The sequence below is a fragment of the Bombus huntii genome, chromosome 1 (genome assembly GCF_024542735.1).
Source record: "Bombus huntii isolate Logan2020A chromosome 1, iyBomHunt1.1, whole genome shotgun sequence".
Classification (NCBI taxonomy): Eukaryota; Metazoa; Arthropoda; class Insecta; order Hymenoptera; family Apidae; genus Bombus; species Bombus huntii.
This window is the reverse complement of record NC_066238.1, coordinates 2,695,337-2,707,287: the sequence shown is the minus strand read 5'-3', so window position 1 is coordinate 2,707,287 and position 11,951 is coordinate 2,695,337. Positions and strand designations below refer to the sequence as shown.

Here is an 11,951-nt window from a genome sequence, read left to right as displayed (position 1 = left end):
CGTTCTCCTTTCCGTTTCAATTTCATTTATTGAGCGATTTATCGAGGAAAATTTGTTGTTTAGTGACGTTTTCTTGCGGCGTGTGTGCGTGCGTGTGTGTGTACGTGTGTTTGCGTAGAGTAAGATTCGATGGAAAATCGAAGATTCAGGTGTTGAAGATCGCTTCCGGTGTAGACGACGGGCTATCGTTGCGTCTGAAACATCGAAGATTAAAATATTGACGGTTTAAATGGTGGAGATTGAACAATTACAGACCGAGATGTTGAAGATTTAGATATTGAAAATGAAAATATCGAAAATTGAAATGTCGAAGATCGGAACATGCAGTCGTCGCTCGTCTGCGTTAGACCTTAGACTCGGTGCTGATGCGGTGTTGTTGTGATTTCACAGTGGCGATGCTAATAAATATATTGCATATACGTTTCGGTAGATTTAGGCCTGATGCAAACAAACAATGCAACATAGTTGTAATATTGCAACATTGAGGCGGTACGACTCTACGGTTGCGTATTTCTAATGATGCAAAGCTCACCAGCGATATTATTATTAGAAATAATAATTTCATTTATTTCAATGGATTTTCGACGAATGAATCTTTCAAGGTATTTTATCGAAATTCTTGGATTTTCTGCAACACGCGGTGGCTTTAAACTGTTCGTTTGTAGCGTATAAGCAAATTAGTAGGACGCTACAACAGTGTCTGTTGCTAACGTAAATCAGCAATAACAGTAAGATGAGTGATTTATGAATCGCAAAGAGAGTGATTGACGATTACTAAGACAAAACGATCCGCTTGTTAAATAGTTGCGTATTGTTAGCGATGAAGTACAATGTTATCTTGAAGAAACATAAAATGTTTGGCTTAGAACATAGTATATCAATTGTCTAACGACGTAGGATGTGAATTTTATAATTTATTCCTTAACGAAAGAAATATCTATAAATTTATTATTTATTTTTCTATAAATTTTACAATTTCGTCGGTAATTGTTTGATCTACTCGATAAGAAATTTTAAAGGTATGAGATTTAAATAGAAATAATGGTATTTCCGTTATCACGATTTTGATGTTAAGGCTCGCTTTTGTTTTAACGTAGAGCGTCAGAATTAGATAAGGAACGACAGATTCTTGGCCAGCAGCGAATTGTCGTGGTCATGATTCGATGCGAAGTAGCATTCCGCTAGATTAGTATGGTAAGCACAGAGTGTACATAAATATTTCGATGTGATAAGTTTCCAATCATTCCTGGTATTTCTTATGCGAAAAATTAAAAAAAATGACACAAAAATGTACGGATTAAAAATATTAACGTAACATACATGTATGACAACATTCGCGAATAATTGCATTTTAAACGACTGAAATAAGAAATACATGGAGAATAGGATAATTGAAGAAAGAGAAGAATCGGTTTGAAATTCAACTGTTATGTACACATTTATTGCGAGTAAGAATATTCATAATAAATAGGAATAAATAATAATAACAATAATAATATATCATTGTCGTTAAATATAATCTCTTAAAATATACTATTATCTTTGGTACTCGTTTGGTATAATTCCTCAATGAAATACAACGATTGGCTCCTTAAAAGCAAGGCACCATCGATAGGTGCACTTGACAGATTGCCACGATGTATCTCGAAGTCTACAAACTTAAAGCGGCACGCTGCAATGGCGCTGCATCGAAGGTCAGGAATTTGATCTTCGAATAATCATCGTTCGGACTACGATCACCTTTTTGCAGCAATTTTCCCTTTCGAGAGTTGAGAATCTCTTCGATACTTTGATCTTCCGCGTATATAACAATTTTTCCTAGAACATCACTGGAATTCATTCGAATATTTGCTTCAAACAATCCCGCAAATTTCTATTGCAAATTTCATCGTTGTTTTTGGTTCGAATCCAATCGAATCTTATTCTAAATTTCCCATCGCGAACTGCAAACGTTTCTACGTATTTCATTAGCAGATTTTATCGTTGCTCTCCTTTCGAATTCGTTCCAATTTCTATTGCAAAGATATAGAAATTTTCGTGAATTCCTATCGCATATTTTATCATTCCTTTGGTTCTGAATCCATTCGAATTTTATTGGAAATTTTCTGTCGCGAAGCGCAGATATACAAACAAATCATTATTGCTTTCGTTTGAACCACCATCCTTCCACCACTCTTCCTTTAATCTCTTCCGACACTCTTCTATAGAGTAACAACGCGATGAAAGGAATAGCCATAGTCTCCTTCTTGAACAAATAAACATAAACAGCCGCCAATAATAAAGTTAGGTCAGTTATATATCCCACCGTTGACCTAACGTTATGCTTAGCCTCCATTGCCAATTGTTCCTCGTTCAGCCGACTCTCACGCCAAGCTTTCTCAGGATACTCTCTCTTTGCACTGGACCCACGTCTGGAAGACCTATACTTTTTACTCTCAAGAGCTTTCTGTAAACGTTCCATCTTCAATTCCACCGGTGTTTCAGCTCTATTCCTGTCTCTAGAACTAGACCTCGAAGATGCCTTCGAAGAAGGTTTCCTCGATCGACGAGGACCTTCATCGACAGATCTCTCTCGGACAAATCGTTGCTCCTCCGAGCCAGTTCTCGAAGGAGGTCTTCTATCTTGTGACGGAGCTCTGACTCTGGTCTTGGAGGAGGATCTTGAAGAAACTCCTCTTTCTACGGATACGTTTCGTGACCTCGATATGGGTGACTGGCTCCTTGAACTTGGCCTACTCGTTCGTTTCTCTTTTACAGGCTTCGTGTCCCTAGCTGGAGTCGTTCCTCGAGAACCAGCAGCTCTTTTAACCTGCGACTTCTCCTGTCTATCAACTTCACTTTTCTTCGTCTCTTTCATCTGTTGAACCTGTTGAATTTCTTTAACGCCCTGTCTTCCGTTTAGTTTCTCAGAGATCATGCTTATTATAGCACGATCCTTTACCTGATTTACATCTTGGTCCTCGGAAAACGAAGATCTTCTAGAACTAGCTATACTGTCTCCGAGCCTCCTCTCCTCCGAGCTTCTATAATTAAACCGATTAGAGTGTTCTCTGACGATCTCGGTATAGTGATTAACCATCGCCATTCGTGCCTCGATATCCTCCTCGTCGACCTCTTCTTCCGGTGTAGTGGTCCTTGCCTTTGCCTGGATTCTGCGATTCTTCGCAGCTTCGCCAGCTGATAATACACTGTCAGTGTCAGATTCGGACATGACAGGTACCTTAAGAGGCTCAGATGTGATTGCTGCCTTTACTTGTTCTTCTTCATTCCTATTCACAGCTTGAACATTCGGAGGAAGTGATTTTCTAATTGGTTTCTCAGGAGGAATCGGTCTACCAAAGCTGTTCAGTGGAATCGGTTCTTCTTTAGGCTTTTTCAGTATAGATTTGGGAACAACAGTAGTTGGCGATACAGGAGCAATTGTTTTAGGAGGCGTTGGCGGTGTGACATCTAAAATAGGTATCCTGTGTGGAGGAATTGGTGGTGGTTCCGGTTCCACGTGTGGAACAGGCCTTCCTCTTGGATGATACGTGTCTTCTTCATCCAATACCAGCCTGCCAAGAATTCTGGTCTTCAGAAGCTTCAAGTCTTCACTGTCAGCAGTGCTGACCTCTTCCGATGATTCTTCAGATGTTTCGATACTCTCTTCTTCCTCGTCTTCTATTTCCTCTTCTTTCGTCTTTTCTTCTATTTGTGAGCTTTGTTTCGATATCGGAGACAAATTATCTATTTGTGAGGTGTCTGGGAACATCTCCTCGTTGCGCGGAGTATCTTCATTGGCGCTGGGCTGCCAGGGTATCGATTCTTCTGGTGGTTTCTCTTCGACCAATGGTATGTTGGCGTCGTGCCACCTGCGCAGTGGTATGGTCGTGTTTTCTGGCTTGTCCAGCCCCCATGAAGTGACAATTGGATTCTCTGAATCGCCAGGTATATTGGGATCAGACATTGCTTCGACGTCTGGCAATAAATTAGGAATTAGTATTTTTAATGGACTTTTAATTTTTTCTGGTAGGCCTTCGCTTAGCCTTCTGCGATTTTTCCTTGACTGCCAATTCGTTAGAATTGGCGAAGTGACAATAGGGTTGGATAGCCGTCGTTTGAAGATGTCAGTTTCTGTCTCGGTGGCTGGTTTAGTTTCCATTGTTGTGGCCAGTTCTCCGGTTGTTCGTTCGACTTGCACTTTTCTTTTGGCTACTTCGGAAGCTTCTTCGGCTGCCACTGCACGATAGAAACGTTCCATGGCACGTTCGTGAAGAAGTTCTGTGGAGCTCACTGCTTCGCGGAGGGTTTCGACTACTTGGTGTTCCACGCTGAATAATTCTGGAAGGGAGAGAGACATGGGTGGCGGTATCAGGTCTTCGATATCCTCTATGATGTCCCCTGTGATTTGTGGCGTTTCTGTGAATCGAAAAATTACTCTGAATTATTTCACTGCTCTAAATCCTAGTAGCGATATAGCAAAACCCATCATTGATTTTTTCTGAATGAAATTTTTATTGATATTTTGCATCCTGATTGTTGGAAATGTTCGATCAGCGATAGCACAATTTTAATGTATCGATCTTTTTAAACCCTTCTTTTCCAATAGCTATTCCTATCTTTAAAAATGTGTCATTTGACGTCATTCCGAATTTGAGAACATTCTATTTCACATATTAACATTTTTTAACATTTATATATATAATCTCTTTCTAGAATTGAATGAAGCATGAATTCTTAAAAATTGAATATTTGACGTATTGAAACCTAATGTAACTTTATTATTTAAATTCGTATTATTTTATTTATATTATTATATAAATGAAATAAATTTCTGTTTTCTCACCTAAACTCTTTCGTCTTCCAGTGATATCCTCCAGTTTCTTATCTTGATCTTGAGGGTATAGAACTATCATAAACTCTGAACTTCCATGTATGACATCATCATCCTCCCCAGGAATGGTAGGTGATGTTGCTTTATCATCTAACGAGTGACTTTTAACGATTTGTGGCTCGTCGACGATCGCCTCTTGATTCTTGAAATTTAAACTCAACGACGAACGAAGAGGTGAGCAACTTAAAGAAAATTCTTCTTCGTGTTGTTCTTGAATTTTAGGCATAGACAACGGTGACATACTGCGTTCTCTGGACATCGAAACTGATCGAGATCGTGATTCTCCGTACGCTAGCCGTCTATTAGATTCTTCTACCTCTGGTGATGTTACTGTTACGGTGGCAACAGTTATTGGCACTGACGAAGGTTCCTTATCCTGAATTAAGTTCTGTTTTAAACGTAAGAAAAATTTCCATTTATTTACGAAATAAAATTTGTTTGAAATATTAGAACTAAATATTTATTAATATTTTAATAGCAATTATAATAGCATGTAATTAATTTATATTAAAATCTACTGTCACTGTATTTATACATATCACAGAGAAATGTATTTTGGTAATTTTTTTCGAAACGAAAAATTTCATTCTTTACTGTCCTCATTTTATTTTTTAAAGTATTTTTCTCCACATAATGGGAAAAATGAATTTGTTATATCCAGAGATCTTTTCAAAGTAGATAGTAATATCACAAAGTTTTATACAGAGATATCTAAGAATAGGACTAGAGTTATGGCAATTAACATTTCTCAGAGAATTTCTGACTCAATTTTTCCAACGTTAGAAAAATATCTTAAATAAAATATCTTCAGTAAAATATAAAAGAATTGTTATTCCTATTTACAATTTTTCGTGCCAATTTTATGCTACAGGTTTTCAAAGAATATTGTAAAAGCCATTTTAATATTTCTGAAATAAGAACAAGATTGCAATATAAAATCTCGAAAATTGTATCAGAATTAAAACCAATACAAAATAAAAAAAAAAAAGAACACTTGCCTCAGTGCTTGGTAGATCCATAGCAACACTCGAACGAACCACGTGATTTCCAATCTGGCTTTCGACCTTTGAAATGGAATGATCCTTCGATCTGGCCGGAGGAACAGGTGGTGGTTCCGAATTGTCTACCGTGTCCAAGGCAAATTTCACCCTACTATCGGCTCTAGATGGTCGACCTGTGAGTCTCTGAGCTGATACTGATCTACTAGCTGGTCCGAAAGGTACGTCGTCATCTTCGTCCCGATTTCGAGCCTCGTCTCTCGTCAAGCTTCTCGTTCTTTGAGTAGGCACCGCGAAACTGACTTCTCGTTTCTCTCGCGATCTAATTTCTCTATGACTCTGCGATTTTCCGCTCAACGAGGGCGCCATTATGCTGAACATTCGAAGAAATATTTATTATTTAAAATTAAATTTAAGTAACACAGAAATCTTATTTAAGTCTAGAAATTGTGAAATATATATGTAAATTTTACTTTGCTCCACTTTGCACTTTTCTTTTTTTTTTTTTTTTTTTAAGGAAACATGAATATTCCATCTCCAAAAAATGGTACTTTATTTAAAACATTCGGATAATATTTGCAAAAAATAAAATAGAATTTTATAAAAATGGGAGAAACGTGAGTATTATGTTCCCAAATAATTTTACTTTATTTAATCGTTTAATTGTGAAACGAACGTACCCTCTTTTTATATCTGGAATGAAGATTACGTCGCTCTCCTCGCTGGGCTCGCTCACGCCATACGGATTCTCCGCTTTCACTCGAAATTTATACTCAGATCCTTCGATTAACTCGGACAACGTTGCTTTGGTCTGCCTACTCGTGATTGCCTTTAACCACACGTCCCAACCGACCTATGAAATAATTTTCAAAATGAACGAATCACCGATTAAAGCTAAGCTGTATCTTTATAAAAACAATTCCAATATTATTCTTTATCACCAACCCTATAGTACTCGACAATGTATGTGCCAATTTTGCAACCACCGTCGTCTTCCGGTTCTGTCCACGACAGTGTTACCGATCTCCCTAAGGTCATCGTGACTGTCGCTTTTCCAGGTCTTGCGGGTCGATCTAAAAAGGCAATTTATTTCATGTTAAAAGTTTCGTACAAAACATAATTCTAACTCTACAATTCTACCAGATTGAAATAATTTACTTATTTCGATTACGAAGAAAACACTTGTCTTATTTAATAAGATAGAATCCAAAGTAATCTCAATTTTTTATTTCTAAGAACTTAAAATAATATATCTATATCGATTTATTTATAACAACAACCTGTTACTGTTACTAAAAACGACGACGTATCCTCTCCAAGCTTATTTATCGCCTTGACAGTATATTCTCCTCTGTCAATTCGTTTAGCGTCAGGGATCTTCAGGATCGATTCACCGTCCATCGTTTCAAAAATGTGTCTTTCGTCGCTTGAAACCACTTCACCGTCGTGGTACCAAATCACCGATGCTGGAGGTCTTCCAGCTAATGACACTTTTAATCTAATTGTTTCATCTTGCTCGAAAAGAAGTCCATCTTCGTATTGACGCGGAAGTCGTATCTTTGGTGGTGCTAGTTTTAAGAAATATAATTTAAAATTTGACTTTTTATCGATTTGCTAATTAAATCGTAACAGAGGAAGTGATTTGTAAACCTTCTAGAATCAGTCTCGCTTTGGTGCTAGCGTGACCAGCTCTGTTAGTGGCGGTGCATTTTATTTCTCCCTCGTCGTTGAGCGCGGTTTGATGAATCAGGAGAACGCTCCTGCCACTGTCCGTGATGATCCTCGTTCGCCTGCTACTGAAAATCTCGAAGCCATCTTTGAACCATGCGATTTTTGGCAACGGAGATCCCGTAAATCGCACCACGAACTCAGCCTAGAAATAAAAACAAACAACGTAGAAGGATTAATATTATTGTAATTAATAATTTATTTTCAAAAATGAATAAATCAGTCGATCAATCAATTACATATCTTAGGCTTTTTTTTAAGGATTTATTCTCAAAAGTTGGAATATTATCGCGTTAAGAACAATTTATTGTTAGAATTATCAGCGTCCGAATGGTACAGCGTACGTAAGTAGCTTCGCCCCTGCCGTATCTTCCCATACTCTGCGTATAATAGATCGTTTATGTTCAAGATTAAATCTCTCACTGTTCTGGAGTTTCAAAAATCTATCAAAATTCTAGGATACCTACCAATGTCTCTGCTATGCAATACGATCACGTTCTCAGTTAAATGATCAAAATTTATTCGTTAAAATTGGAAATTGGAAAGATATAAATTCAAGGATAAAGTTACAGTGACTAAAGTACAATATTAGCGCATACTCTTATTTCCCAAGCGAGTGTTTCTTTATCAGTTTCTGCGTTTCATTATTATAATAGAATCAAATCTTTACACGTATGTAGGAGTATTTTCATATACTTTGATCTAATTAATTGGTAGGTGAAATGCCAACAAATGCAACGGTGTGACAATACTTTTTGTAGTCACTATATGTTATCAACAACCCAGTATGGCCATGAAGAGAGATATGAACCTAACCTCAATCATCTTTCTATTGGAATAAAAGTCAGCATCAAATTTGTTCGATTAAGTTCACATTTAGTTCGTTAATTATAAGAATGAAAGATTCTTTTTGCTAGGTTTGGTTTCAATTGAAAGAATTACCTGCTCATTTTCCAGTACTGTGGTGTCCTTGACTTCAAGGTCAAAGTGGGGCGCGGATGAAGCGGATCTCTGCAAGGTCACAGTCAACGGATCCGAGATCTCGCTGGGTCGAGACAAACCAACCGCGTTCTGAGCCCTGACCCTGAATTGGTAGCGCCATCCTGGTTCGAGGCCGCTCAAGGTCAGTTCCGGAAAGGTGCAAAGCCCTGGTGTGCTGCGTACCCAATGCTGCGAGCCGAGCCTTCGATGTTCGACCAAATAGCCGACAATGGCCGAGCCACCGTTACTTGGTGACCTCTCCCAACGAATAGCGACCACATCCGGCTGCGATTCGTCTGCTCCTGGTATCAAAATTGGCTTTCCTGGTGGCGCCGGAAGCCCTAAAATCACGGATAGCAATGCTTTCTGTATCTTTTTCATGTCATTTATTCGATGCTTAACAAAAGAATTGTTAGAGTTTTATTATTGGTTTCCTTTTATATTCTTAATAACTTATTATTAGTTCTCCTTGACATTCTTAATGAGTTATTGTTAGTCATCTTTGGTATTCTTAAGGGTATTGCAGTTACAGTTTAAAAATAATTAGTGAAAGATAATGTGCTGTTATTTCGAACAAAATACGAATAAATACGTATCTTTGTTTAACGGTCAATAATTTGTGAATAATTACATTTGGTAATAAGAATTAATTATTTTTGCGGATCCGTTGACGGATGAAAATGTGGTAGGGTTAAATTTGCAAATTTAGTTCGATAACGTCACTTTTCGTGGATCAGTTTGGTTATTATTTATTGTTAATAGAATCATTAGCGACTATCAGAATCGTTAGAGTAACCTGTAACTCTAAAAAGACAACGCATTAAGTTATCCCATTTTTACATAACCTCCACATTGAGTATACTTAAGAGTATCTATGAAATCTACCATGATTTTATTATTTGTCAAAACTTCATCAAACTCTTTAAATTCGTTTTTACATCTTTCTTCAAACTTTGGGAACGGATCACGTGGAATTTGGCAACAGGTTTTTTTAAAACGTTTGTTTACTTAATATGCTATTTTGAACATAACATGGCTACCTGCTATTGGTCCATCTATATGTTGTGATTTATTTTTTTTTTTTTTTTTATTCTTACTTCGATAATACTTGGTTACATTAAAAGTGAAGAACAATGAGAGTTACGGTATATTTTAGGGAAATGATTCATTGGCCTGAATAATGGTATTTAAAAGAATTCCTCGGTTAATAAGTTCACAGAAAGCTCGCACGTGCCAGAACGATGCTCGCATATGCGTAGAACACACGTTCTCTAATACAGGTCCGCAGGTGGCGCTCCCAAAATAAAATTTGAAAGTGTTTGGCAATCCTGGGGCCGCTGCTTCGTTGTCCTCAGGTCGAGAAAAACTATGCGAGTCTGTGGTGTTGGACACCGGCTCGACGTGTCTTCGGCGCTCTTTTACAACGTGCCTATCGTCTTTGAATCGATTCTGTGTCTATCTAAATGTTGTGACAATCGATTACCATCGAGCATGTGTTTAAAGAAGGAAAGAAAGAAGTTGTAAATACTTGATCGCTTTAATTGATCACTTATAGCCATGTTAAACATCATACTAAGTTATTAACGACTTAGTTGAAATTATAGATCGAATTTTATAATCCTTGGAAAAAATTGAATCGTTTGATCGTAATATTTGATCACCACGTATCGTTATGCTACAAATGCTGGGATTCAAACTAATTTCTTTAAAATCTTCTACTTTTTGCGAAGAGTACATTTTTCCAAGGATTAATTCCTCAGACGTATAAAAAGGACGATTTCATTTTTATGAGAAAAATGATGTATACATACGTAGGTATTAGATGTTAAAGTTAATTACTCGTCAAAGGATTTTACCCGCTTAGAAACGTTTATTCGTATTAATATTCCATACATTTTCTAAAATAATATTTGAGTCGAACAAAAATTAAACATACGTCATAAAAGATTAGTAAGTAAGATATTAATGAAAGCAATTATCTTTAAGAGATTAATTAACAGAGACATTACGTAGATTCTCAGTGTTCCTCACAGATAGTTGGTAAGCATGATACAAAGTAGGCAAAAATATGTTTCATCCGATAGATTGTATTTTCATTTGTTCCTTCCACGCTGCCTGCCCATCGCTAACCGACCCACCATCGGCTATTAAAATAAACGCCCTCAACGCGTACGAGTTAATTTTGGATAACCGGTTGATTTGATAGTAAATAAATACACGGTCTTCGAATAAACCTCCATAGAAGCTGCCACTGACAGAGATACAGTCTCTCGTAGACTATCGCGGAAAATTTCACCGATATTCTACCAATTGTATCAACAATTTCCAATATCGATCAACATTTCACCCTCTGTAACAACGTGATGTAGAAAATCGACGATCCTACTGACCTAATGAACTTGCCGATTAGCCTAATTCCTCGTCCATTACCGATCACTCAAACGTTGCGCGGGCATGACAGATCTGTCGGCAGAAGCAGCCTAATTTTAGCTATCATCCCACTATCGAAGCAAGCCAATCGAGAGACAGGCAGACTGAGCATCGTCACACTCGCCGCACCGTTACCGGAAGCTCTGTGTCACCGCACAGAGCCCACAGTCACCATATCTCACGTCCCTTCGAACACCTCCTGAACCCTCGATAATTTCATTCGAAAAGTCCGATTCATGGCAGAAAAGGCTCTGAACTAAATGAACGAAAAATTGACAAAGAAAATTTATGGAAATGCATCATGTGCAAACTAGAAACTTTTATTCGCCTATCGAGTCTCGATCAAGATGGCGATCGGTTGTCGTTGTTCCAAATGACGCGTTCTAACGATTTCATCCCTCGAGATCGGTTTGCGAGGCATCAGACGGCACAGTTCAAGCAACGTAAACGCGTTTGCACAGAAGCAATGTGTCTACCTGATCCCTCCCAACGTGGTCTCCTAGTGGCAGAGACTGGCTGACTTTTGGAGTAGTGGCTCTTCGTGGTGGCGTTGCCCATGATCGTTCCTCCTCTTCCTCTTCCACGTCGAGCCCGGCTCGACGATCACTCCGTTCCTGGCCAGTTTTTCGACGGTTCTTGGACCATCGAGCGTCGAAAGATCCTCATCGATCGACCGAGAGTTTCCGTGGTGATCGGTCGAGGAAAGTGGGGAAAGCCCTCGAGGTGTCTCCCCGAACTGTCTTTCGAACGATGGCTGAACCGAACTCGCGAGAGAGTAAGAAGGAAAGACAGAGAGAGGAAGAACGTGTTCGGCTCGATATAGCACGAAGCTCGGTGCAGCACTGCCGGACCTCTTCGTGGCCGACGACCGTGGCGACGCCAGCCTCTTCGGGCTTCCTCCTCGAGCTATCTTTGTCCCACTGTATCTGGCCTCTTTGTTT

At 38.5% G+C, this 11,951-nt stretch overlaps 1 protein-coding gene and 1 long non-coding RNA gene across 2 annotated transcripts; both read right to left on the bottom strand.

Annotated features, from left to right (window-relative positions):
• Nucleotides 1-1,419: 1,419 nt before the first annotated feature.
• Nucleotides 1,420-11,874, bottom strand: LOC126871538 (titin). The gene is made up of 9 exons (XM_050630451.1): nt 11,487-11,874; nt 8,542-8,921; nt 7,522-7,744; nt 7,152-7,439; nt 6,817-6,944; nt 6,552-6,724; nt 5,872-6,244; nt 4,826-5,261; nt 1,420-4,398 (listed from the first exon to the last, which is right to left on the bottom strand). The coding sequence occupies exons 1-9, from the start codon at nt 11,566-11,568 to the stop codon at nt 2,138-2,140; spliced, it is 4,344 nt and encodes a 1,447-aa protein (XP_050486408.1). The 5' UTR covers nt 11,569-11,874; the 3' UTR covers nt 1,420-2,137.
• Nucleotides 9,649-11,153, bottom strand: LOC126872644 (uncharacterized). Its single transcript, XR_007692078.1, has 2 exons — nt 10,971-11,153; nt 9,649-10,039 (listed from the first exon to the last, which is right to left on the bottom strand). It is a non-coding gene; the product is annotated as an uncharacterized LOC126872644 (long non-coding RNA).
• Nucleotides 11,875-11,951: the final 77 nt, after the last annotated feature.